The sequence below is a fragment of the Neospora caninum genome, chromosome XI, assembly GCF_000208865.1.
Source record: "Neospora caninum Liverpool complete genome, chromosome XI".
Lineage (NCBI taxonomy): Eukaryota > Apicomplexa > Conoidasida > Eucoccidiorida > Sarcocystidae > Neospora > Neospora caninum.
The window spans coordinates 3,128,141-3,153,838 of record NC_018397.1 but is presented as its reverse complement, the minus strand read 5'-3'; the positions used below and the strand labels follow the sequence as shown (position 1 = coordinate 3,153,838).

The following is a 25,698-nucleotide window of genomic DNA, read 5'->3' as shown; positions in this document are numbered from 1 at the left end:
CAGTGCTAACACACCCGCGGCTCACAATCACTTGCCGGAAGCGTCGGCGATAGTCACACACAAAACGTTTTCCCATTGAACTCAGGAACAAAACGGCATGTACCAACCATCGCACGAAAGTGTCGCTGTCTGCCTGGTTGTCCCGCTCCGTTTCGAGCTGTCGCATGTACAAATGTGTACACAAACAAAAATTTAAACACGGACTTTTACATAATTACAGAGAGAACGAGCAAGCGAGGGAGCTGCAGATCTCCATGTGTATGCAGACATACATGCAAGTGCGTGTGTGCATGCAGACAAAACGATATTTCCAGGGCCCCGTAGATACTCTGGAGAGATAGTGAGACCACAGAATTATTACCGCCGAGGTGGAGAACGCGACGCCCAGCATCTCGACCTAAGATTCACCGTTCTGTCACAGGTGCAACTGTCCTGCCGTGGGCTGCACACGCCCGGCCCGTCCCCTTGCTCTGTGTGTGAAATACACTCAAGACAAATCAACCTCGTCGAGGGATGCGATTTCCTCCGTCGCCTCTCCGTCCTGTTTCGGGCCTTCGTCTCCCATCTGATCTCTCTGTTCACTCTTCGCCTTCCCAAACAGGTGCCTCCCCTTCTCGCTAACGGATTGAAGGCGGTCAACAAAGTGGGCAACATCCATGGTGCTTTCTTTCTTCTCCTCCGGCAGCAATGCCATCCCCCCTTCCATGCATGCAAGACTCCCGTCTCGTGCATGGGCTCGCGAGGGTAGCGGCTTCAACTGTGTTCCTTCGGCGTTTTTCGAGTTTCCTTTTCCTCTCTCTTCCCCGTCCCTGGCTTCGCTTTCTTCCCCTGCTCGAGTCGCCTGGCCTTCGCCCTGGCTCTCGTGCGCCGTCCGACTCTCTTTCGCGGCCTCGCAGGTTTCAGCGGAGGCGCTAGAGCGCTCCGATGGCACAGCCGAGCGCGGGGAGTGTCCCTCCTTTCCGTCCTCTCGCCTGCATTCTGTCTCCTTTCCCGAACCCCTTCCCAACCCTTGTTCACCGCCTTCCGGGTCCCCTCGCGCCTCTCCAGGATCCCCCGGCGAAGGCGCCGACGCCAGCGGGCTGTCCCGCAAAACGAAACCCTTTTCCGAGACGACCCCGGCCTGCGACCGCGGCGTCAGACGCGGCTCGGCTGCCGGCGAAAGGTTTCTATTCATGGCGAAAGGGCCAGAAGGAAACAGTTCCTCAAACGAGCAGAGGCCGGGAACCTCACTGGGCTCCTCGGCCTGGCAGTCCGAGTTTGGAGGCTCGCGCTTCGCAGACGAAAACCTGTCGAGCGCCTGGCCTGCGTCGCTCGCTGTGCTCACGAGGCGCGAGGTTTCGGGCGAAAGAACGAAGAGCGTCTGCTGAGTGGGCTCGTGGCCAAAGGCCTGGACGGGGCGGCTCTCCGCCTGTCGCGCTTCAGTCCGGTACGTCGCGGGCCTCGAGGAACAGCGGGTCTCGGAGTACAAGCCGACGCCGGCGTCACCGGCCGAGGACTCCCGATTCGACCAGTCCACGGCAGGTGAGAGGTAGATCGCGCCGAGCGCATGCGCCGGCTGTCGCCTCGGAGACTTGCAAGAGGGTGAGTGTCGCTGACCTGGACGCGAGTAGGTTCGAGGATACGGACAGCTGGACGAGCCATCTCGACTCTCTGTGCCGTTGGTGGGGGAAGAAGGTTTCCCCACTCTGGAACGGTGGCCCTCGCGCAGTCTTCTCTCCTCGTCATGGCGCTCGCTCCGTCTTGCAGAGTTTCGGACGTTTTCAGCATCGTGCATTCGTCTCTCGTCTTCTTCGATGAAGCTCCTGAGGATCTCCTTTGCTCGTTGCTGGTCCTCCTTCGTCACTTGGAGCGTCTGTTCCTCGCGAAGTTCCTTCCCGTCGAATCCTTGCTTGGGCTCATACACGCGAGGAACGCAGTGGACAGCGCCGTCTTCTCCCAGGATGTAGTACACCTCTTCGTCCGACAGATAGGCCGCAGCGCCCGCGTCGGCATGTGGGACTCGGTGTGCATACACCTCACTGGCCCAGGCGCCTCCCAGCTCGCTCGCTAAGACGCCCGGCGAGAGGCTCGAAGGCGGTGCGAACCCCTGCCACGGAATGCCGTCCTCTCCGCAGCACACCGGCGACCGCTGGCAAGCGGAAAGCGGGGGCGAAGCAAGAAAAGGAATTTCCTCGTCGCCCAGAGGCCGCGGCAGCGGACGTGTCTCGCGCCGCCACACCGTCGAGACGCCTGACGGGTTTGCGAGAAACGTCGACTCCCCAACGAGCGGAGATCCTCCGTTCGGTCCCCCCGTCCTCTCTGTCGTTGCGGACACGAGACAACCTGTCCCACGCGTCTCTGTCGAGGTCTCTCTAGGCGCAAGCGCTTTCCCTGAAAACGCGCTGCCTCGCTGACCCGCGAAGGCGTCTCGGTCGGTCTGCACTGCCGTCGTTGCAGGTTTGTCGCGGGGCGCCTGGGTCTCTTGCGGCGATGCGCAGCTGCTCAGAGTCTGGCGAGCGTCGCTTGCGTTTTCGGCCGAGACACAAGACGGCGGATCGCTGGGCAGAGGAAGAGACTGGAGCGGGTCGTCGGCCGCAAAGTCGAGGCGACGGGCCTTCGAGGCTCGCAAGCGCCTGATCTGTTCGCGAAAGGCCTTCGACGCTTCTCGGCGACTGCGCACACGAAACACAGCGGCGCATGCGCTCGTTTATGGACACGGGTATTATGTGCATTGATGAAGATAAACACCCACTTGCTTGTACATCTATATTTGAAGGAATTTGAACAGAGAGACACAGTCACAGAGACACCTACACATGCGCAGACGCAGGACGAAACAAGAGGCCCAAAGCTGGGTGTACAGACCTCTGTGCCTCAGTTATTCGAGAACCACTGATCTCTGCCTATGTGCAGCTCTCTCAATGCTTCATATATACACATAGATATACATATATATACATAGATATACATATATATACATAGATATACATATTATATATATATATATATATATATATATATATATAGATGATATGTGTGCGAATAAGAGATGCGTAGTCGCTTTGCTTTCGAGGAACAGACAAAATGTTGAGGCCTGTCATTGCTTCTTTTCGAGAAGATTCGCCGAACTGGTCCGGCTTTCCTCACGTGCTACGCTCCTTCGTCAGCTCCTTCTGCATGCGCTCGACATCCGCCATCGCCAGAGCGAGCATCGACGAATATCTGTCAAGGAAACGAGGACAAGAGGAAAAGGAAAATGTGGGTGTACCAAAGGCTCACGTCAATCGGAGTGGGCATATGGACTGTGCACGCCACAGGGGCTGGGCAAATCCATTTATTACGCCCGTCGACAGATATAAATTGGTATATACTCGTAAAAAAATGCAGAAACGTAGAAAAGAATGCTCACATGCAACCCAGGGTAGCTCTACTCGTTCCAATCCAGGCAAAGATGTATTTACACAATTACTCATGCAGATACATCGGAGAGCACTCACTTCTCATTTTGAGCTTTGTACAGCTCAGCGGTTCGCGCGTTGCGCGTCTGAGCCTCAGCCAGTGCCTCTCTCGCGACTCGGCAGTCCTTTTGAGAGACGTCGAGTTCGGTCTCGAGGAGAGACAGACGCGTCTGCAGAAGCAAAAATTCAGAAAAAAAGAAAACGTGAAAACGGAGAGAGAGAAGACACACAGGAACGCCACGGTGGAGAAGAACAAGAGGACGGGGAACAGGCACGCAGGAAAGTCCGGGAACAGGACGCGCTATAAGCGGGGATGAAAATGCGAAATACCATATGCAGAGAAAAGCAATAAAAAGGCGACAAGCTGTCTTCCGAGCAGACTGGTGAGCGAACCAGAAGCACAGAGAGGTTCGCGCTGAGATGGGCGGTGAAGGAGAGAATCGACGACACGAAAAACGCGCAAAAACCCACTGAAGAATCATGGAGTGCAGACGTGCCGTGCACACGTCGTTCGAGGTAGCGATTGCAGTCCTAAATCGGATGGGGGGAAAGAAGCATCGGGCACGATTTTGAGTGTACGTTCAATCGGCGGAGCACAACCACTCAGAGGAAATGCACGTCTTGCATGCAAAGAGAGGCGCAGAAAGCGAAAAAACAGAGCAAGGTGACCTCGAAAGAGAAAGGAAAACCGAAGACCCTGGAAGGAGAAAGAACCCGGTGACGGCGTGGAAGAGAGACCGTTTCCCACGCCGCATGCACACGCGCCCGACCTCTAGAAACGAAGAGGAAGGCAGACTCACTTCCAGCTGCGTTTTCGTCGCTTGCGCCTTCTGCAGATCGTCTTTCACTCGACAAAGCTGCAAATGCGATTCGTGGAGGGTCTGCGAGGAACCAACAGCGCGACGGGCGCAGTGATGTGTGAGGCGCGGGCAATGCAAGGGAGAAAAACGAGGATGTGTGAGAGGGAAGAAGGAACGGACGAAGCTTACGGAGAAGCACGAGACCAGAAAATGAAAAGCGGGACGTCTATGAAGGCCGCAAGGCCTGAATGAGAATCAAGAGACCACCGCCCACGAGCGAAGCGCAGCAGGAATGCGGAAGAATGTCAGGAAACAGAGGAACCCGCGAAGACAGTGAAATGGACAGAGATACTCACGAAACGTGCACCTCGGAGAGCCGAACTCGGTAGCCGCAATAGGCACTGCTGTGCGTCTGTGTGTGCCTGTTTTGGTCTGTGCGAATCTCTTCTTCTCTTCCCTCCGCTACTGCGGGTTGTCCAAACGACGAAGCTGGCAGCTTTCTTGCCAGTATGTGCACGTCTTCCCCTGCATCGGACCTGACACCAAAAACCGGTGTCCGTCTCCGTCTCGCCTCACCTCCTTGGTCTTTGCTAGCTCCTTCTCGGTGTACTCTGTGCTGGTCGCGTGGCGCAGTCTCTGCAAGACGTCGTTCAAATGTGCATTCTTGACGCTGAGCGAGCGAAGCGCAGCGGTTTTCAAAGCCAATTCCGTCTGGAGATCGTCTTCCGCCGGCCTGCCGTCTGCCTTTGCCCCTTCGACAGCCGCGAGTTCTACAACACACATCGGCAAAGACAAGGCTTTTAAAAAGCTGCATCTTCTCTATTATTGCCAAGCGAATAGTCAGATCATCATTTTAGAAAACGAGACAAAAAGGCGGTGAGGGCGAGTTGACATCGCGCGCACCCTGCGGCTCTTCCGCTGGCTGCCTCACAGGCTCAGGAATAAAACGCGAGAGAAAACATGGAGACGCAGACAGACAGACGAGGGGCGACACACAACAAAGGAGAGAACAGGGGGGAGAAGAAAGGGCTATGGGGACTGGGGACAAAGCAATCGGCGGGACCGCCAGAGAGATAGGTACAGAGGAAAAAGAGAAGGAGACAGAGGGAGAATAAGGCCGGGAAGAAAGAAAAGAGGCTTACTTCCTGGGAGAGGCGGAAGCGATACGCCGCGAGCAACCGCGAGAGCATGGGCGCGGTAATCCTGCAGAGACGCCCAGAGAGAAAGCGAGACATCGCGCGAGTTCAAAACTAAAGCGGAGGAACTGAGAAAACAGTGCGCCCTCGTTGATGCAAAACGATCCGGAGCAAGTTGGCGAAACTCTGGCACGACCACGCGACGATCCCGGGTGTCTTTGGTAAAGAAAAAAAGAAACAGGCGAGAGGAGGGTGAGAAGCCGGCCGAGCCCCCGCAGGTCGTACCTGGGAAATTGCCATAGCAGCGAGTTCTGCGTCTTTCTTCTTCAGCTGAGAAGGACAAAGCAGCCGATCCGGCCTCACAACACGCGAGGACGAAAAACGGGTTTCAACGGAGAGACGGAAGGCCCTCCAGAAGAGCTCCGCATGCATGGTTTTTTCTTCGAGTTACCGCGCGGACCCGTGAACCGAACGGCGCTCGAATATCACCACGTCTAGAGGCGCTTCGTCACTCGACCAGGAAACCAAAACGTGCGACGAAGACACGCCCGTCAATGTTTTCTGCCTCTGTCCTTGCTACATGCATTTCCGTCCATCTTTTTCTCTGTCCCTGCAGGTCTTGTCGCAATTCTCTTCTTCCTGTCTTTTCTCTGTCTCTGTGTTTGCTTGGTTTCTCACGTACTGCGCATTCGAGACGGTCTTTGTCTTCTTCGAGGCGTCGGCGGTTGCGTTCGGCGCCGTCAAGTTTCTGCTCCATCTCCACGGTTTGGATTTTTCTTCGTCGCTCGCTCGCTTCCTTCTCGGCGTTCGAGGCCGCTAGCTGGGACTGTAGCTCCGCTAGCTGCGTCTGTACCTGTCTGTACGCCTCGTCGGAGACGCTCCCGCCCTTGCTTTTGCTCTTCTTTCCCGAAGGCGTGTGCGGCTGCGAACTCGCTTGCGCAGCTTCCAACTGAGCCTTAAGCTGGCGGTTTTCCTGCGACGACCCAGGCCAAAGGGCGGAAAGGGGAATCAGAAAGAAGAAGGATCAAAGACGGTGAAAATCAGAGAGAGAGAAGAGTGGAAAGAAACAGAAAGGGGGAGTTCCACCAAGAGGCAAGGCGACACAGAGACTACTGAGAAATAGGTAGAGAGGAAGGCGGGGTACGAGGAGAAAAACACGATGGTACGCCGGAGAAAAAGAAAGAGAAAGGGAGACCGTCCGAGGTGAATCGTGACACAAAGACACAAATGCGAACGCAGAACGGCATCCGCATTTCCTTCTTTCTCTCCGTTTCTACGGTGGCGGCTCGGCGCTTTTGCATCTCCGCCTGCTGGTGGAAAGGCTTTCGGTCGATTAGAGGCCGTGTTTTTTCATTTTTCTCCCATTTTTGCTCTTCTGCCACTGCCGTCGGGCCTGCGAGACACCATGAGGCTCCACGTTTCCCGGATCGAACCATTTCAGCTTCTCTAACACCATGCAGAACCGCCGCCTGTGTGTGAACTAAAACAGTCCGCCCCCACAAAGCCACGTAGGGTCTTCGCTTCCTTCCTCTCACGTTGCGTCTAACGAGAAAAACGGGAGATGTTCGAGTCGAGTCTTTACCAGTTCCATGGTGTCCTTCTCTGTGCTTGTGACGAGCAGTCGATCGCTCAGGTCCCAAACGGCTTTCTCCTTCTCCTTCAGCAGCTGCTGCAGCTCCTTCACCTCCTGAGGCAACGCCTCTCCGCCTCCTGGCGCGCCGTCTGAAGCGTCGAGCCTGCCACCGGTCGAGACGCTGAGCGAGGCGCGACGGAAAGAGAAGCGAGGCAATGCAACGAGGTGTCGAGAGAGGAGGGAACGGAAAAGAGAGCCGAAAGGAAAACCGAAAGGAAGCTCGGGAAGAATAGGGCAGCGAGAGACGAATCCACGCGACGCACCGCACGGCGAGAGACGAGGACAGATGCTCAGAACAGGAGGGAGGTGACCTCTGTAGGTGACAGCCACTCTGAGGTGGGACGCAAAAGCAGAACAAGTGACATTTTTGCTTCCAATTGAAGACTTGCCCCATGCGAAGGTCCGCAATTTGAGACTCCAGTCGGCTTATAATCCTGCACGTCAACACAAGAATGGCCAGAATACACTATGGAACCAAGGACAACTATATACAGATGCACTTATAGACATACATATGCATATATATATATATATATATATATGTTTTTACATTTGTAAGTATACTGAATACCTGTGAGAAGACGATTGTCGTTAGAATCATAGGTGTACGTATGCATTCAGCTTTCAAATATCGTTATACATCTACGTATACATATATATATATATGCATGTACGTATGTATGTATAAGTGTATATAGTTGGATCCGTTTAGGCATACTCGCCGGATGCCTTACTCTTGTTTCCTTTGAAGCTCGTCAGAGAGCGAGTGTGATTGCTCCTCGAGTTCGGCCCTGATCGAGGAGCATCGAAGAAGAAGAAAGATGAGCAAAGATCCCACTGAAAGAGTTGCAGCGGCTGAAGCTGGACACGCGAACGCCAGCAGTCCCGGGTTTTCATGAGCCTCCGAAAAAAGAAAGAATCATTAGACCCCAAGCACCAAAAACAGAAAAGGGGAGAAACAACGCCAAGGGGAAGAGACGCAGAAAGCGAAGAAGCGAGCCCTCGAGAAAAGATAAGTAATCAAAAGGAGCATAAACCACTGGAGAAAAACGAAGAGAGTGGGAAGCAGGCAAACAAAAGTAGCTAGAACTCAGAGGAGACAGAGACGGAAGAGACGGCAAGAGAGGAACTGCGAAGCAACAACCAGTGGATAAAGAGGGCGCACGAAAGAGGAAAAGGAAAGAACGAACGGAAAGGCGCAGCGCGCGCAACGGCCCAGCGAACAGCACATGAGAAGCAAGAAAGAGAATCACGAATCGGAGGAAAGAAAAGTGCGCACGACGAGAGACGGAACACCGACGTTGTGGGCGACACAGGAGCACATCTGTGCCGACAGGGCTTACGCTTTTTCTTGATAAATCCGCGCCTTCGCCTCCTGCTCATCGACCTGTGCCTTGAAATAGTCTCTTTCGGCGTTCACCGATGCAACTATCCTGAAGAAGAAAGACGAGCGACAACAAACATGAAAAAGCTCTCGGGAGGCACTAGGTGCAACCCTGCATAGAGGGGCGAAAGACACGGATGTCTGCATGCAGCAATTGCTCGATTTACAGGTTCGGCGCAATCTATAAGATAACGCGGAGGATCTAGACACTGAGAGACAAGGTAGGAGAGAGACGAGAGAGCAACCACCCAGCCTGCATGTGGGCATACGCAGATGAACGGACATATATATATATATATATATATATATATATACGTGCATTGCGAACATCCGCTTGCGTGTTTTGCTCTTCGATTGTTATAGGTTTCGTGGTGCTTGCGTTCTCGCGCGCTTCTCGCAGAGAGTATGCCTGTCGCGAGTGGACCTGTGCCGTCTCCTGCCTGTTTTTCCTGGTGTACGCGGAAAAACGGGATCCCGTGCACGTGTGTATTTCCACTTTTTAGTTTTGTCCATCCGTGTGGCTGCGTTGGGTCTGTTGCGTGATCGCGTGCTTTCCACAGATGTTTTTCTTTCTCGGCAGCCCCCTCGGGACGTCGCAACAAAAGGCCGTGCATTGACGTGGAACTTCTACCTCACCCCTCGTCTCCCCCTCGAGCCTTCGCTTCTTCCAGTTCTTCTCGAAGGCGATCTGCTTCCTCAGCGCGTCTGTAAGAGCAAGCAAATAACTTCCACGACCCTAACTTCAAACTTGCCCTGTTCCCCTGTGCATACATCCTGGTATACTCACATGCAGACAGATAGATAGATATACATATATAGATATTTGTTCACGTACGTATATGTATGTGCATATACCTACATATATATAAAGGCGTGTGTCTGTAATGTCGATGTGGGAAGCGAGACCGACAGAGGTGAGGGCAAACAGTACGAGAGAGAATTGCCCGAGCTCATGTGGATATCTAGCGATCTAGAGCTGTCTAGGTGGACATAAAAGAGAGTCTGCACAGCTAGGGATGTGAAACTTTCTTGCGGCACACAAAGCGTCCGAAGGACAGAAGCAGAAGGAGAAGTGACAGAAGCTCGACCGAGAGGAAACAGAAAACAGAGACGGAGAGCAGGGAAAACGGAAGGCTGCAAAAAACGGGAAAAGAACACGGTTCCGAAAAGTCGACCGAAACCGTCTTTTGCGGATCTCTCTAGGGACAGAAGGAAACTCTCTTCACCTTCGATTGTCGGCCTTTGCCACTTGCAGTCGCTTCTCCAGATCCGCGACTCTCTCTTTCATCTCATCGAGGTCGAGCGATCGCACTCTGTCACACAGTTGATTCGAGGCCGAAGAAATAAAATGGCCGGTTCACGTGTCCTCCTGGTCTAGATCTGGACTGTTTTTATTTACGGAATTCACATTTCTCTCTTTTACTCGTTTTGAGCTACAAGTTAGTATGGTTCTGGGTCGGGGAGCAATGGTACAGAGACACTATCTGCTTCTTATGTGATAATGCCACCACAAGGTCTCGCTTTCGTGATGTTTGCTAAACGCGTCACGCGACCTTAAAACACGAAAGAAACAAAACTAAAGAGATAGAGATGAGATCGTATTCACTCACATGTCGATATTTTTTGCAAAGCAATTAGATAGAGAGGGAGAGACAAAGAAATGTGTCAATGCAAACCGATAGCTCAATGGAGAGAAAAATACATGAGGATCCGTAGCGGTCCCTGTTTACGGACACCGAAACACAGATGGGCACACGTTGATCAACGTATAGATACAGAACGCGGTGGAGAGATACTCAGATGGAGATATAAATTGACATAGATAAATGTACACCGATATATATATATATATATATATATATATATATATAGAGAGAGAGAGAGAGAGAGAATGTGAGAGAGAGAAACAGGTGAACCTAGGTAGGTCTGGATACAGATACACGCATCTTCTTGAAACTATTCTCATAGTTTTTGTCTTGCGCCTCACTGGATGAAGTTCGTGGGACTCTGCGCGAGCTCTACTTCCTGCTCCAAGTCGACAAGCTTCATCTCCAACTCTCGAATGCGACTCTCCCTGAAGACAACAATGACGACGCAGTCACAGAGGATTGATCCCTCCAACCTCAGCCCTCACCAGTTTCTCTCAAGACATCTCTTCACGTGCAAACACACACACAAAACGTATATCGGCATATATGTACACACATCTATCTTAGTACATACATAGGAATATATAGAAATAGAGTCATATGAATAAGCAGACATATATAAATATTGAGTTATACCGATCTATTTGCATATATGCAGGTATAGTCGATGTGGAAGTGTCCTAGGTCAGCCTGTTTATGCTGAAAGCGCCAAAGCGGGGAACGCGTAGCGCTGAATATCTTCCTCTTTAAAACAAGAGGGACAGAAGCGGGTTCCTCTTAATCGTGGACGGAAGAGACACAGAAGACAGTGAACCCAGAAAGCACGCAAAGTGCGTCTTTCTGGATCGAAGGGCAAAGTGAACAAGGCTAGAGAGATGCGAAACAGAAGAACGATGGTCAACGTGGAAAGGATTGATGACGAAGTGAAGCGAGGAGACGAAAAGAAGAGGGTGGGATGGCGACAAGCCTCACTTCTCTTGCAATTCTTGTTTATGTTGCTGACTCATGAACTCGATCTGAGCCTCCACTGTCCGTGCCTCGCTATGATGTTCGTTCACTTCAATTCGCCTGCGGCGGAGAGGCAAGACGTCAAACGCAAGCAAACAAAACCAAAAACACGCATGAAACAACAAACGAGCTCGAAGGTGCGCGCCAAGACGAGGAACAGCGGGGAACTCACAGCGCAGACGATTCCCCCATGGACGAGGAAGTGGGAAAAAAAGAAACAATGTCCACGGCAAACAGCGAGACGACAACGGCGCAGATCGCGCCCCAAACTCTGATTGCCCCTAGTCCAGAGAACGACACACACCGAAAACAAACACTGACAAATTCAACACAACGGTATACGTGTGTATGTCTTTATGAAATGTATATATATATATATATATATGCGTGTATTTGTGGATATGTGTGGATGTGTAAAATAAACATAGACATGTGTATGCCGGTGTGGATTTTCATAGTGTCGTGCTTGTGAAATTTTGACGTCGATGCGTTTCGAAACTCACCGGTCTCTCTGCAGATTGGCATAGTCTCTCTGGAGAGCCTCGTAGTCATTCTGGAGGTTTGCCAGCTGCCGCTGCATGCGCGCAAGCCACAAGACGAGACTACCAGAAAAGTGGAAATCGCAACTGGGCACGCGGTCGCTGGCCTTTTGGAGAACAGGGGAGAATGTCCAGTCAGACCTCCTTTCCATCTTGAGAACAAAGGCCACGTGAACCCGGTGTGGACCTGCCGAAAGCCAGCAAGGTACAATGATACACGCTTGAAACGGATATCTGGCGATCGCGCGCCCGAGAGACGTGACAACCGCGCTTCTTTATTTCAGACTGTGTTGAATTCTGTTTTGGTGGATTTCTGTTTCCAGGTTCTGTCTTCGAGGCGTCTCTCTGACAGAGATTGGTCATCCGGGCATAAGAATCAATCCGCGAAGATCGGCAGGGGTCTGGCAGAGACGGGAAAACGAGCAAAATCGGCAAAGGCGAAAGTGGGACTTTCTCGCACCTGAAGCTCATCGCGCTCTCTGCGCAGGTGTGCCAACTCCGCAGCTCTGACAGGGACGGAAACAGAAGAAACGAAAAAACAATTTGCTGGTTCTTGAGTGTTAGAAAGGGGAAGGGGACTCCGAATTTGATTAGGGCGACTATCACGCTGTTCAGAATGCACAGAGAAGAAGAAGAAGAAGAAGAAGAAGAAGAAGAAGAAGAAGAAGAAGAAGAAGAAGAAGAAGAAGAACACATGGAACGAAAAGGACCGAGGAGGAGACCCGAGCGTTAGTTCACGAAGGCCAACGTGCTTGATAAAGATACATCCTTCCCACTCATGGTCTCCTCTTTTCTCGACGTCTTCTTCGCCCAGTGTCCTCCCGTAAGTTACCTCTGTGACTGGGCACCTTCGCCTTTGTTACTTTTCTTCTTTATCGCCTTCTGACCTCCTCTCCTCACCTAGCAGGGTCATCGGCGGCTTGCCCCTGAACGTCGTTCTGCTCGATGAGCCGCTTCAAATGTGCATTTTCTGCCCGCAGCATCTCGAGTTCGTTCATTGTGCTGGGAGTCAACAACGAACGCGGACAAAGAAAAAGGGAAAGAGGACGATTAAAACAAGACGAACGAGAAATTCACGAGGGAGGAGACGCTGCGGGAGAGCGGCGAGAGAGGCCAACGTTGGCGAGAGCTTCGATGAAAACAGCGACAACGCGAGGGGCGGGAAAAAAAGGGGGGAGGCACAGAGGAACGAGATTCAACCCGGAAAGAGAGAGAGATTGAGATTGACAATTTAGACAAGTAAGTATGGAAAGAAGGATCATCCTAGAGAAAAAACCGAATGCAACAAAACCGCGCAGGAAGGCTGAAGCGAAAGGCCGTTAAGAAAGCCCTTTGTCGCGTATGAAACGCAGAGGCGTCTGTCCTCTCCAAACAGCCGTAGACAGAGAGAGAGCTCGAGGCGTTACAGAGGGTCAGTAGACCAGGACTGAGAGGACAGGGGAGTCACGTTGCGCAGGTCATACGCACAAATGTGTATGTACGCAACTACATATATGTGTACGCTGGAATTCTCAGCATTGGAGTTCTGGGGACTTGGCATGAACGTGGATCTAGAGTCCTCGCAAGCATCCAGGCGCAGACGCATATATTTTCAGGGTGTGTGCGTCGTATTCGTTTCTTTTGGGCAGACGCTTTTCTCTGTCTTTCGCTCCTTCTCGACACGGTTTAGTGTGGTTAAAGCAGTGCCGAGAGCCCCACGTCTCCTTGGAACGAAATCGCTCTGTGCCACGAGAGTTTAAGCTGTTCCAGAGAGGCGCCCTGTTCCCCGCTGCCACGCCCCTTCCCCCTGTGTGTCCCCGATCGACATGCATTTTGTTCTGTACCTGGAATCGAGCGAAAAACCTGAGCGGACGCGAAGAAAAGACGGAGCCAAAAACATGTGAGACACAGGACCAACGCGGAGAGAGGCAATTGACAGAGTCCATTTGCCAAAAACCTTATGCTGAGGTGGGTATTTGCAGAGGGTATTTCTTCGTCTCCTGTGTGTGTCCGTTTGCCTCTCTTCCTCTCTCCCTCTCTGTCTCTCCCGCATCTTCTTTTAGCTCTCCCTTCAGATCTTTCTTTCTCTCCCTTTCTGTTGCTTTCTCGTTCTTTCTTGGCACGACAACCCTGGGCGGCGCCTGGGGTGGGTCTGTTTCTTCCGCAAGCGTCATCGTCCCTTATGCCTGCGCCTGGTTTGTTTTGTCTCCACTCTGCCTCGTTTTTTCTTTTCAGTTGACCCTTTTGGTCTTTCCCACCAATCACTTTTGATTTGTCCTCCGCTCTCCCGCCTTTCCATTTCTCTTTCTCTCTTCCCGCTTCTGCCTGTCCATTTCTCTTTCTCTCTGTCTGCTCCTGCCTACCGCCTGCCTTGCACGCGTTGGGTTCTCCATGTTCCCCTGATGTCTTTGCAGAGGTCTCCTTTTTGTGGCTACTGGAGCTGCTTCCGAAAGAGGTGAACTTTTTCATTTCGCGAACGACTGGCCGAAACAGAAGAAAGAAGGCTCGAGAAACACCTCGCAGGCGAGAAAACGAAGAAACTGGGCGCACAAACCCGGTGGTCGAAACCGAGGAGAAACAAGATAAAAGCGAACGCGTGTGGAAGTCAGCGAATAAGAGAGGAGGCGTGTGCGTGGACGAAGGGGGGTGACAGGAACGGAGCAGCTGTCTCGAGAACAGAGAACACCCGAAAGAGATAGGAAGCAGGGAGTGGAATGCAGTAAAAGGGTAAAAAGGGAGGGGAAGGATGGGGACTTGCGTCGCTGGGTAGAAAGGCGAGACCGAAAAGAAAAGACTGGTGCGAAGCACGAAGGAAAAGAAAGCGAGGGGAAACGCGACGCCCTATGGGGAAAATCGACAAAGTGGAGACCAGAGACACACCACTCGACGGGGGACAGTGAGAATCAAAACCGGAGAGAAAACAAGACAGTGGATGGAGACAAGGGTAACAAAGCGGATAGAGAAGAAGAGAGACGTGGGAAACGTGGGAGGAACTCAGGAAGACGACAGCAAGAACGGGGAGCTGTCCTGGAGATTTTTCTCTTTGTCCAAAAAGTCATACGGTGAAGAGGAGTGGCGCGGCGCCTCCTTTTCGACAGCACAAAACGCGAGGCGTCAGACAGCGCAAACTCTAGACCACGGGAGAAGCGAGAGAGCAGGCGAGGGGAGGAACTGCGGTGGTTCACACCAACATGAAAAGGCAGTTCTAACTACTTTTTTTGGAGAGGAAGAGTGCCTGCATGCCACGGCTGCGAAAGCAGGCCAGCGCTGGACGTGTGTCTGTCAAGTCTTGTGTCGTTTCAGAAAGTTGGACGGGACGCGAGAAGGTCAGGGTGCCTCAACGCGCGGACAGACTGCGTTTTCGGGACGGGACGGTTCTGAGGCTAGACGAGACAAGAACAGACGAAAGAAAGAACATGAAGGAGATGCAGACGACGGGGGAAAACGTTCCGTCGCGGTTACACGCACCTGCGAGAACCGCCTTGCTCGACCCAAGTGTGACACGTAGCGACACTGCGATCTAAAGCGAGTGGAGTGCGAAGACAGCAGAGAGAAGGAAGTCGCGGATTGAGCACCTTCTGGGACGGAGAAAAGGTTGGGGAAAACGAGTGAGCGGCAGGGGTTGGCAGTTTTCGCCCCACGCCAAGTCTCTCGTTCCAGAGACTGGACAGCGTGCAACCGCAAACAACGCAGCTCACAGTGAGCGTTCGCGAGAGGCATTGCCCTCAACCGCGTTCACGCAGATTGCGAGGCACACACGCCGGACACGGCGTACCTGGAAAACGCCAGCTTTAAATGGGTCGGTTGAAACGTCTGATAACGCCGGGTCGGTATCGCTCTTTGTCGCGGCTTTGCGTCGAGCTTTGGGCCGTTCCACGCGCTAAATTGGCGCGCGAAAAGAGGCGAAGTTTCAAATGCGGCGGACGATGCTGGAGTTTTCGTCCGTTTTGAGGGGCGGCGCCAGCCCTTTCGAAGGGAATGCATCTACTTTAGAGGCGCGCGTGAAAACAGGCCACTCTCGCTTGGGGAAAAACGAAAAACGAGGAAAGAGAAAGGGCGAGGCAAAGCCCTTGCGGTGTAGCGACAATCGAGAGCTGAGTGGCAAATCGAGATGGGGAAAAGCGCAACGGCGGATAGGACGGAGAAACATCCAAGCCGAATGTACCGGAAAAAAGAAAGCCCCCGGAGGGAAAGTCCAAACGAAATATTCGCCGCGCCGCGATGATAGTCTGTGCGGCTTGAAGAAAAGACCTTTGTCTTGTTCGAGGCAAAGCGGCTTTGCGCGCAAAACAGCGCACGCAGAGAATCGAGACTCGCGAGCCCGCGGACCTAGCCACGGAAAATGAGTCAGATTTCCTTTCTCGTCTCCGTGTTGTCTGCGGATAACGGTGGAAAAAACACTGCCAAGAAAAAAGGTAAAGCTCGACGGCCAGAAATATCGAGGAATTTCCCGGGACTTCAAAGCTATCGGCGTAGACACGCTGGAACCGGTCGCTGAATCCGGCACAGACACCAGCAGAACAATCAGAAAAATCGAAGCGCAGGACTGGTGGTAAAATTTCACTGGCGACACAAAGAAGGATTAAGGAAACCGACGCGTTTTTTACGGAATCAACATTCGCAAAGCGACTAGCTACAAACATGCCCAAAAGCATAGAAATACCACCGCTCGCGATGTTTCCCTGTGAAAACGCGTTTTTCCTTTTTCACTGTGGACACAAATGACGGAAGGTTTATGTGCAGCAGCCGCATAAAACGAAAATAGAAAAAAGACTCTCGCAGTGTGTACCATCGCGTCACTACAGCGATAGAGGAGGTTCCAGGAAATCTCGTTGTCTCCGCTCTTCTGGAAGGCTCGAGGAAACCACACGCCGCTGTTTCGCCGCTCTCTCCAGGTCACGTTCCGGTCTCCTGTTTTCTGTTTTTCTGACCCGTGCCTAAAGAGTGTTTGTCCATTTTTTTCTCTAGTTCCGCCCTCAAACAAGGCCGAAGGCGAGCTCTCCTTTTTCTTTCGATACACTCCCAGTTGCGTATGTCGGAGTCGCTTACCTGCTTTTCCAACTCTCTCTAGTTTCCTCGCGCCATTCACCTTTTCTGGTTCTTTCTCCATGATTTTTTGGATGCTCCTTGCGAAACTAAGCCGCAAGCTTCGTCTTCGGTAGGGTTCGACGCCAGCACGTCTTCACGGTTCCTTTTCACTGCCCCCATAAAGTCCACACAGCTCTCATTACAGAGGCATCCTCCATTGTCATGTGTTCTTCTCAAGAGGAATTAGAATGCTGGGGTTGTCAAGAAGCACAAGGTCTGCGACAGAGATAGATCTGGCGATTCACACTTGTCCACGTTTCTTGTATCAAGCATGTTTAGAGGTTCCCCAGCGCAAACAACGGACATTACACAGTCAGCGTATGAGGCCTAACCACCTGGACGGCAACGAAACCAGAAAATTCCGTGTACGTCCACGAGGACGTGCAGCTCCGATCCACCACTAGTTATCGTGATTTGCATCTTGTCAGACCCGGACGATACACTCCCATAGATGCCAATTCTGCAGACGAAAGAATGAGAACAGCTTGAAGTCTGCGTCTCCATCTGTTGCGGGGTATACGTGGAAGTTCTCGTAGAGAATCCACGAATCTCTAAAACTGCCTTTATGGGGTGAATTTTTGCTCCTAGTAGCCAATCTCCACAGGTACGGGAACTCGGTAGGATCTGAACACAGTCATTACTTCAACATTTGGATCTCAGTCTTGGGTCTACGGCACGCAAACGGCTTAGGATAAAACCACCTGAAAGGTGTTCTTTAGGATTCGGAACTCGACTGCGTTGCGCAGGGTTCTGACAGATAGCACACGATCACTTTCCCGAAGATCCCTGGGAACGCGACGGGAGACCCCACACATTTTGACACAAAAGGATCTTAGAAGACTCCTGATCTCTCGAGAGCCGAGTCAAACGCGCGACTGCAGAAACGTTTCTAGGCAGTTACGCCTTCGTCGCTTCCTCCGGTGAATCACCGGAGGAAGCGACTCGGCAGGGAGGTCTGTGTCTTCGTATCCAGTTTTTTTTCCGCTTTCACGAGTTCCTTCGAAGAACAGTCTCCTCGTAGACGCAGAAAGTCAGTTAAAGCTTGCAACACCTTGGTTGTGTAGGTTGAGTGACAAAGAGCCTGCGTCGAATCATACGAACAGTAGCGCATGTCAATCTTGGGACAGTCAGGCCTCTATAGAGGGTTTTTCGTTGGGGTGAACCTCTCGCAGGGAGGAGAACAGTCCCCACTGCCGGCTTCCGTGATGGTCGAGCAGCCTAACTTTCTTGGTCCTGAAACGCATACGGGCTGTGCCTGGGGGTTCGCTATTCCTCGCAGCAAAGTGACACACAGCTGGTCTATCGCGGTTTGCTGGGCAATTCTGGACTGCTGTATAGTTGCCCACTGGGGAACTTGTTCAAAACAACTAAGGTGGGAAAACGGCCGTTAGAGACAACACCGCTTTTGAACGGATCTCGCGGTTGTTTGGAGCTCTGAAACCTCTTTAAGCATGCAACTTCGCCAAATGCCGAGAACGCCACTGCGTGGCGGGGAGTCAGAGCGTGTGTCTCGGAATCCAATCTAGATCTGAGCAGCCGCTATACGGTGAATGCTTTGAGGCTGAAACAGTTCGCAGAGTTTTCGTTTTCCTTCTTGCGTCGTGCTTCCTGCCACTCACAGATGCTTCGTTGAGAGAGACCCATTCCAGCTGTCTCGCGCAATCGATACCGTCCGGTTTCGCCTGTTTTTCCGTTTCGCTCTCGTCCTTTGCAATCTTCGGCATGGCCCTGGTGAAAGAAGACTCTCTACTGTTGGAGGGTGTCTCGCCATCTTTGCTTTCTACCCAAAAAATCTTCAGCATGTGCTGCACATGGCTGAAGGCATGAGAAACTTCCCCGACCTGAAAAGGCGTCGCAGCAGTCGGAGGAAAAACAGTTGTCCACGATAGCTGATATCGACAGAACCGATCCACGATCCAGTGACGAGTACACAGGAAGCGGGAAAGGAAATACGAAGAATAAGACCTCTCGCGACAATCCAAATTCTCAGAAATGGCCTGGAAGCCTCAGCAACTCAATAACGCCTGCAAAACAACCCGATGCTTCGAGCGTCATACGGGCGACGGAATTGCATGTGGCTGCTCAGACAGCTGCGGAGAAAAACGGGAACAGGCAACGATAATGTCGTGGGTTTGTTGATACCTCGAAACCTCGAGGCTCGTCTCCTTTTATCTATGGGCACTGTCCCCTTGAGTCTATTGGCACACCTGCAAACGATACTGGCGCGGAGGTCCAACGTACACTGGGTTCACCCGCGCAGACAGCCTCCCAAAGAAGCGTTTACACATTTCTACCGTGGCATAAAGTCTGCGCTCGCACACCCATATCGACACGTTTTCCCCAGTGTAACTTGGATTTGCTGTATCAGAACGACGCGGCTTACAAACGCGGGGGTGTCAGCGAATGCTACTGACGCCTGCAGTCGCTCGGCAAGACCACGGAGTGCCTAGGAAGGAAGAGATGGAGAGACAAGTGTGGAAAAACAGAAAGAAATAGAAAGCCTGGAAACACGCCGCAACAGCGGCGCCAAGGGTGCGTCCAAGAGGACACAAACGCTCTCCGGCAACGGCTTTCTGTGGTAGGAGATCTGACAGCGATCTCGCAGCGTCTACGCGAATTTCCGACAGCGGTAGTGCCAAGAGTGCACGAGCACAGAACGCCACGCAGGTCGGTAAATGAAACGCTTCCACTTCGCGGAACACGTGTTTGCACGTGTGGCTCTTCTAAATATGTGCAGTGGCGAAGCAGACTGCGCCTCTCGCGTCTCGGCGTCTGGTAGGTCTCACGTGCAAATGTCTCCTCGGTCAAGCAGCAGCGATTTTTGCTGGCGCGCCAACTTTATCTTTCACGTTTCAGCATGGCCATTTTGCGTTCTCTTTCGTATCCTCACTCGGAAGATCTCTCCCTTGTTCCTCCATATCTCTATAAACAACCTTGCGTGTGAGAGAATATGTAGAGCTATTTCCGCGTGCATGTGCATATGTATGCATGAATACTGTCGTTTTGTGTAGAACCAAACGTGTCTACGGGTTTTCGTGTCGCTCTCACTGCCTCCTGCAAAAGAAATGAACTCTCCAAATGTGTGGCCTCTCGTAAAAATAAAACATCGTCACCGAGACAGTTCCTCTTCTTTGCAACTTGCATGCTCCACAGCTAGCTATATCAACGTAGCCGAAAGTCGAAAATCCCCCCGGGAAACGGTCCCCCGGGTCTCGCGGTTAGACGAAGTCCTGAGCTTGTATCTCTCGATGCGTGCGTTTCGATCACCTACTTTCTGTGTGTTGTCTGTACGAGTGCGTCGTGCGTCGCCAGCGTCGTCTCGCGGTTGTTTTGACTCCGCTTTCGCTCCTGCCTTGCTTCCGCCCGCACCCCGCGTCAATCCGATGTACCCCCCACGCTTCGCCGCTGCCAATAGGCCTACACCTGGTCTCCCCTCCGGTTCCTTCGTCTCTTTCTCCTGCTTTGCCCTCGCGTTGTTTAGGCGCGGAAGAGTGCCTGTCTGGTCGTGTGTGATATCCACATCTGATGACACCGAGCACGTGTCCTCTCCGTCTTCCTCTTCTTCCTCGGCACGTTTCCTCTTCTTCAGTCTCGTGTCCTCGTTTTCTCTTGGTGTTTTGGCCCCTCCCGTTCGCTCTGTCAAATAGCTAGGGACCTCCAGCTGGCCTGCGAGCAATCCGGAGCTCCGGCGTCTCCTCAGGAGAACTTCCCACCTGTCCAAGCCGGGCCCTTTCCCGCTTTTTCGTTCACACGTGCGGGTGTCTGTGCATGCAGACGGACTGCCAGTGGGGCTGAGTGCGGGTCCATATCTGTCTAAAGCACGCGCGTTCGTGTTTGCAAGATCTCTTGCGTTGTGGCGCGTCACGCAGAGGACTACGTAGGATTCCTCAGGGCGCGCCTTCGCCGCCTTTGCCACGGGATACGCTGCCTGCTGGCGTTCGCGTACAGCAGCCTATGCACATAGAGAGCATGACAGAGAAATACGCACGAGAAAAACAAACAAAAATGAGGCTACATATATGGTCCTGCACGTGATTGCCAAGCATGCATCTCTACGCCCATACACACGCACGCATATTTCTGTCTATTCCGATTTGCATGAAGACAACGCTGCTGGTTGCGTAAAAGTTTTTTTTTGATGCATCTGCGCAAATGCTCGCGACTGGATAACCGCCAGAGGTCAGCTCCATTCCCCTCTCACGTTTGGAAACGATAACGCAGCACTGGCTGCTCACCTGCGCCTCTGAAAAAGAAATGCATAGCTTGCAGTCTGAAGAGTGGAGCTCGCGCCGCGCCCTGCATGCAGAGCTGCCCTCTTTCGCCTCTTGGTTTATCAAGCAAAAATGGCGAACTGGCAAAAAAAGCAACACCGAGAGGAGAAACTTCAAACCAAAGGAAACAAAGACAACGACGGTCCTATCCTAAAGAAACGCATGCACGCCTCAGGAGAGACAAAATAGTACATACTCGTCTTTATACATGTATATATATATATATATATAGGTAGATAGGGAGAGACAGGCGTACATACATTTATGCGTGTGAGCAAAAATACTCGTGGAGACGTCTGAGGAAGTGTCTGTGGGTAGAGCTTGGAATCCTTTCGAGGACGGAAGAGAGGAAGAAAACAGCAGTTTCCTTCTTCGCCGTGGACGAGAACAGCTGGAATCTCTACCTGGGCAGGAGAGGCAAGAGGGAGCTCGCGGGGTGCAAATTGTCGCTCCCAGTTCGATCAGCGCCTCTGTCGACGCGCCGGCCCGTCGAGGGTCTAAAAGGGGAGGCATCAACCGACTGTAGAGGCACCGAAAAAGACATCACCAACAAAAAAAACGCGGCATTCCATTGCGCATGCGCATTGAAACAACAATGGAGATACCACACAGCTACCGAGCAAACAAAAGCGGGAACTGACATTATCGGCCCAGCTTCATATACATATATATATATGTAGATATGTATATACATACATACTTACTTACATACAAAAACACTTGGATAACTATGCAAATGTATAAGAATTCGATTAGAGACGTGCGAGTACCCAAATAACTGTAGGGAGTTTGCGGCACCTGGGAAGATGGAAACGGAAACATGTGAGCGAAAAAGGATACGCATTCACTTCATTCCACAGTAACAATCTCTCAACTACGCCTTCACAACGCTTCCACTGTAACCATATATAGAGAGATATGTAGATACAGATACAGATCTGCCTACCTACGTTATATGTACATTTGGCGCAACCACATGCTCGCAGATACATTCAATGTATATATGTGCTTGTACGGCTAGATATTCCTACACGGTTGCCGCCTGGATTTCGTTGCCTGTTTCTTTTTTATTGCGTGGCTTATTTTGAGACAGCGAATGCAGCTTCCAAGCCTATCAACGACAGTGCGTTTTCTGGAACAGAGACGCACTCAAGTTCGACAGGAACCGCTGTCGGGTACGAAGCGTCCGGCACGTCGCTGGCCTACAGTTCTGAGGGAGTTTTCCCTCGCTCTCTCTGCATCTCTCTTTCTCTCTCTTTCTGTCTCTCTCTCTGTTTCCTCACCTGCACAGGGCAGCTAGAGCGCGACTATCGGCCGGCACCGCGAGGCCTGCAGCCACACCGGAGGATGGATCACGAAATGCAGAAGCTCGGAAGTCAAAGAGCAAAAGACAGAAACATTTTTCGCAGGAAAGCTCCGAAATGCGTCAAAAGTGGACACCTGTTTATATTGGTGACGAGACAGGCTGTCTTACCTAACAAACGGGAGAGAACTCTTAGCACGTTTCCATCGACAGCAGCGGCTCGATTGCCGAAGGCGATTGCACTGATTGCTCCGCCCGTGTACGGCCCGATGCCGGGAATGGTGAGCAACTTGTCCACCTGGCCTGGAAGCTGCCACATTGGAAAAACCCGGGACAGAAACCCACATCATCTGTTTTTTTGTATCTCAAAAAACTCTGTCCCCTCTTTTCGCCTGTACACTGTGTCTGGGGAGAGAGGGGCATTTAAAACGCAAAGGAGACAAGGCAAACGCACAACAGGGAGACAGTCGCAACATCCGCATCTCGAGCAGGCGAGTACCGGTTGGTTTTTTGCGGGGCAATCTTTCATCGCGATTGGAGAAAACTCAGAAAAACAAAACATGGAGGAGAGAGTGAATGTCAGAGGGTTTCTCGCACAGCCCCCATCGTTCTGCCTGTAGATGTCTTCCCTCGAGAGTAAAGAGATCCAGAGTTAAGGAGGGGGGGGAGCGCGTGGAGAAAAGCCTTGTGCCTTCTCTCCGACATGCAAGAGGAAACGGGAGAGACAAGCCAAGGAGAACAAACGCGAGAATAGCCCCATACACGCGAATAGGGGACGATGCCTGCGATGCCGTTGGAGACGCCTGGGGTGTCCCCTCGGTTCAGCTCTGCTCCGCTTTTGTGCCTCTGCGTCGAAGAACATTCCATTTCCCTCTCTCTCTTGCTCCGTCCCTCTCTTGCGTTCTGGCTCTTCCCGCTCTCTGGCGAGAGGTGAGCGAGCGCAAGATACATGAAATCTGTCGTTTACTCGCGCATCTTGATCTGGAAACTCAGTCAAGAAAAGCTTCTCTTTAGGCGCTCCGCGAAGCGGCTGCCAGAATCCAGAGAGACCGAGGCCAAACAGGCACAACTCACCTCGCCGGCGAAGTCTTGTACAACCGTCTGAGCGCCTTTCAGCAGTTGCCGCGCCCTGACCAAAAACAAAAGCAAGAGGCAGTTGCTGTCGACGTTTGCATGCATCGCGAGATGCACGTGGAGTCTCCAGTACTTTGTCTGTTTCCACGCGCCTATGCGCAACTTGAAAAAGAGCAGAGAGAGGGAAAACCGCGCTTCTGCACTTTGTCTCACCGGCGATAGTAGCCCAGGCCGCTCCACATCTGCGACACCTCCCCTTCTTCCGCCTTGGCCAGTTCCGTAACTGTCGGCCACCGGGACATCCTGACGGGACATGAATCACAAAGAGATGTTTTTTGACACCAAGTGCATGCGTCTGGACTGTTCTGGGCATGCATGCACGTGGAGCTCTCCATACACATAGGGAGGGAGGCATCGCTGCACGCATAGAACTCGAGATATGCAGGGAATATACATAGCCCCACGCACAGACTATGCATACAGATGTGTAAATCCTGGTCTGTGGACTTTCATGGATCCATGCATTTGCAATGCACAGACTCGGATGTCGCCTGGTGCCAGAGCAGCCGTATGCAGTGTCTTCATTCGGGTTCAACAACTGCGTGCAATCCCTGGCTAGCAAACTCCGCTATAGACGCAGTGCATTCGGCTTAGAACCAGCTACTCAGAGGTTTCCCACAGACGAATCCGCTGGCTGAAATGGTGTCGACAAACGCCACAGCAGAGCGCGAGATGCACCACTGATGTTCAGGTGCATGCGTACACACGTGAGGACGTTTGATGCTTTTATACATATATATATATATATATATATATATATATGTATGTTGAGGGCGCAGCGATAGATACAAGCATGCAGACAGAAGACGACTAGATGTATATATATGTATATGCGCGTTTGTATTTGACAGGAGAGATATCTGCAAGAGTCTGTAGCACTGAACAAGTACACAGCCATTTTGTTGGACTTACCATCGTTGCCAGTAATCAATGACGGTGCATACTTGCGTCTGTTGAAGCATAACCTCGCTGACCCAAATGCCGTACGGGGACACGCGACGCTCTGTCTTCTCTTTCGTTTCTTCTCGCTTCGCCCTCTCTTCTTTCTCCTCTTCCGCACACGCAACAAAACTCAAAGATGAAGGCAGCGGATCCAAAGGCGCCGGTGACGCGGCAAGCGCATCCAGGTCAACCTCGACGGAGGCTTCGCCAGAGGAGGGAGAACAAGAGGGTGAACAGGAGGAAGAAGAGGAAGAAGCAGAGGGAGAACAACAGGAGAAAGAAGAGGAAGAAGAGGAGGAAGAAGAGGGGGAACCACAGGGGGAAGACGAGGAAGAAGATGAAGAAGACGGAGGTGACGCGGATGAAGAGGCGCATGAAGGGGACGAGGCATGATGTAGATGGCCGTTTGTTTTGCTTTTCTTTTGCTTTGCGAAGAAGGAGAGAATTGAGGGAGTGGGCTTTCCGTTTACGCCTTTCTTCTTCTGGCTGGTCTGCTCGGCCGTGGCTGCGCGCGTTTCGCTCCACGACGTGAAGGGCGGCGAATCGCCTCTGCGGCAGACACGAAAAAGAAACTAGCAAGTCAGAGAAGAAAAAAGGAAGTTTTAGAAGGATCCACAGCGCATGCAAAAGCAAATTCGAGGACTGGGACAGAAGCGACAAAGGGGGACGAACCGAGAAGCACGAAAACACGATCGTGGACGAGAGAAGAAGGAGAGCATAAAAGACGAAGACAATCGGAGGCCAAGGAAGATAAATGAAGTGCAAGAGAGACCGAAATCGAAGAAAAGCGCCGACGCACACGAAGATGTTTAAAGTCATGGGGGGGACGGAGAAGACAAGCGAGAAGAAAACAGAAAGAAGTGAATGCAGCTTAAAGCGCTAGGAGCACGTGAACGACACGTGTTCGAAAGGATTGGGGAAGAGAGAACGAGGCTAAACTTCGGCAAAAAAACGAGAAAGAAAAAGACAAAAAGGAAACGCAAAACCGCCGATGCTCAGACGCCAAAAAGGGAGACGGCCAACACGGCGGAGACCCTGGAGAAGAGAGCTGGAAAAAAACAAGATGCGCGAGAACTGCAAGGCATCCGTGGAAATATATAGACATGTTCATACATACACATACATATATATACATATATATATATATACATCTTCTGTACCTTTTCTCGGAACGACTGGCGTGTGCGTCGCTCTTTGAAAAGAAGTGAGGCAGAAACATTCTCACCTCCACGGGAGTTTTCGTCGGTGGGTGTCAAACCACGAGAGCAGAGAAGAACGGAAATCGGCGAGAGCGGAAGAGCGAGGAAGAAAGCGACTGTGGTGATACACCGAGCATGCGCCGCAGGCCTCGCAGGCCTGCCTGAGCAACTCGAGGTCTTCCACGTCACTGCATGC

At 52.0% G+C, this 25,698-nt stretch overlaps 2 protein-coding genes across 2 annotated transcripts; both read right to left on the bottom strand.

The window, feature by feature from the left end:
* Positions 1–487: 487 nt before the first annotated feature.
* Positions 488–14,034, bottom strand: NCLIV_056770 (conserved hypothetical protein; the record flags this gene model as incomplete). Its single annotated transcript, XM_003885232.1, has 20 exons — positions 488–2,651; positions 3,127–3,201; positions 3,477–3,607; positions 4,238–4,318; positions 4,814–5,007; positions 5,380–5,440; positions 5,659–5,703; positions 6,056–6,346; positions 6,956–7,127; positions 7,741–7,797; positions 8,350–8,439; positions 9,027–9,095; positions 9,617–9,703; positions 10,378–10,464; positions 11,012–11,107; positions 11,551–11,621; positions 12,047–12,092; positions 12,487–12,588; positions 13,410–13,428; positions 13,929–14,034. 20 exons carry the CDS (start codon positions 14,032–14,034, stop codon positions 488–490), a joined length of 4,044 nt encoding a protein of 1,347 aa, XP_003885281.1.
* Positions 14,035–17,578: 3,544 nt separating this feature from the next.
* NCLIV_056760 (putative helix-hairpin-helix motif-containing protein) lies at positions 17,579–25,522 on the bottom strand (the record flags this gene model as incomplete). The annotated part of the gene is made up of 12 exons (XM_003885231.1): positions 17,579–17,704; positions 18,273–18,494; positions 19,037–19,099; positions 19,925–20,605; positions 20,889–21,004; positions 21,329–21,444; positions 22,208–22,253; positions 22,399–22,537; positions 23,302–23,356; positions 23,515–23,604; positions 24,274–24,852; positions 25,464–25,522. The coding sequence occupies 12 exons, from the start codon at positions 25,520–25,522 to the stop codon at positions 17,579–17,581; spliced, it is 2,292 nt and encodes a 763-aa protein (XP_003885280.1).
* Between the last annotated feature and the right edge of the window lie 176 nt (positions 25,523–25,698).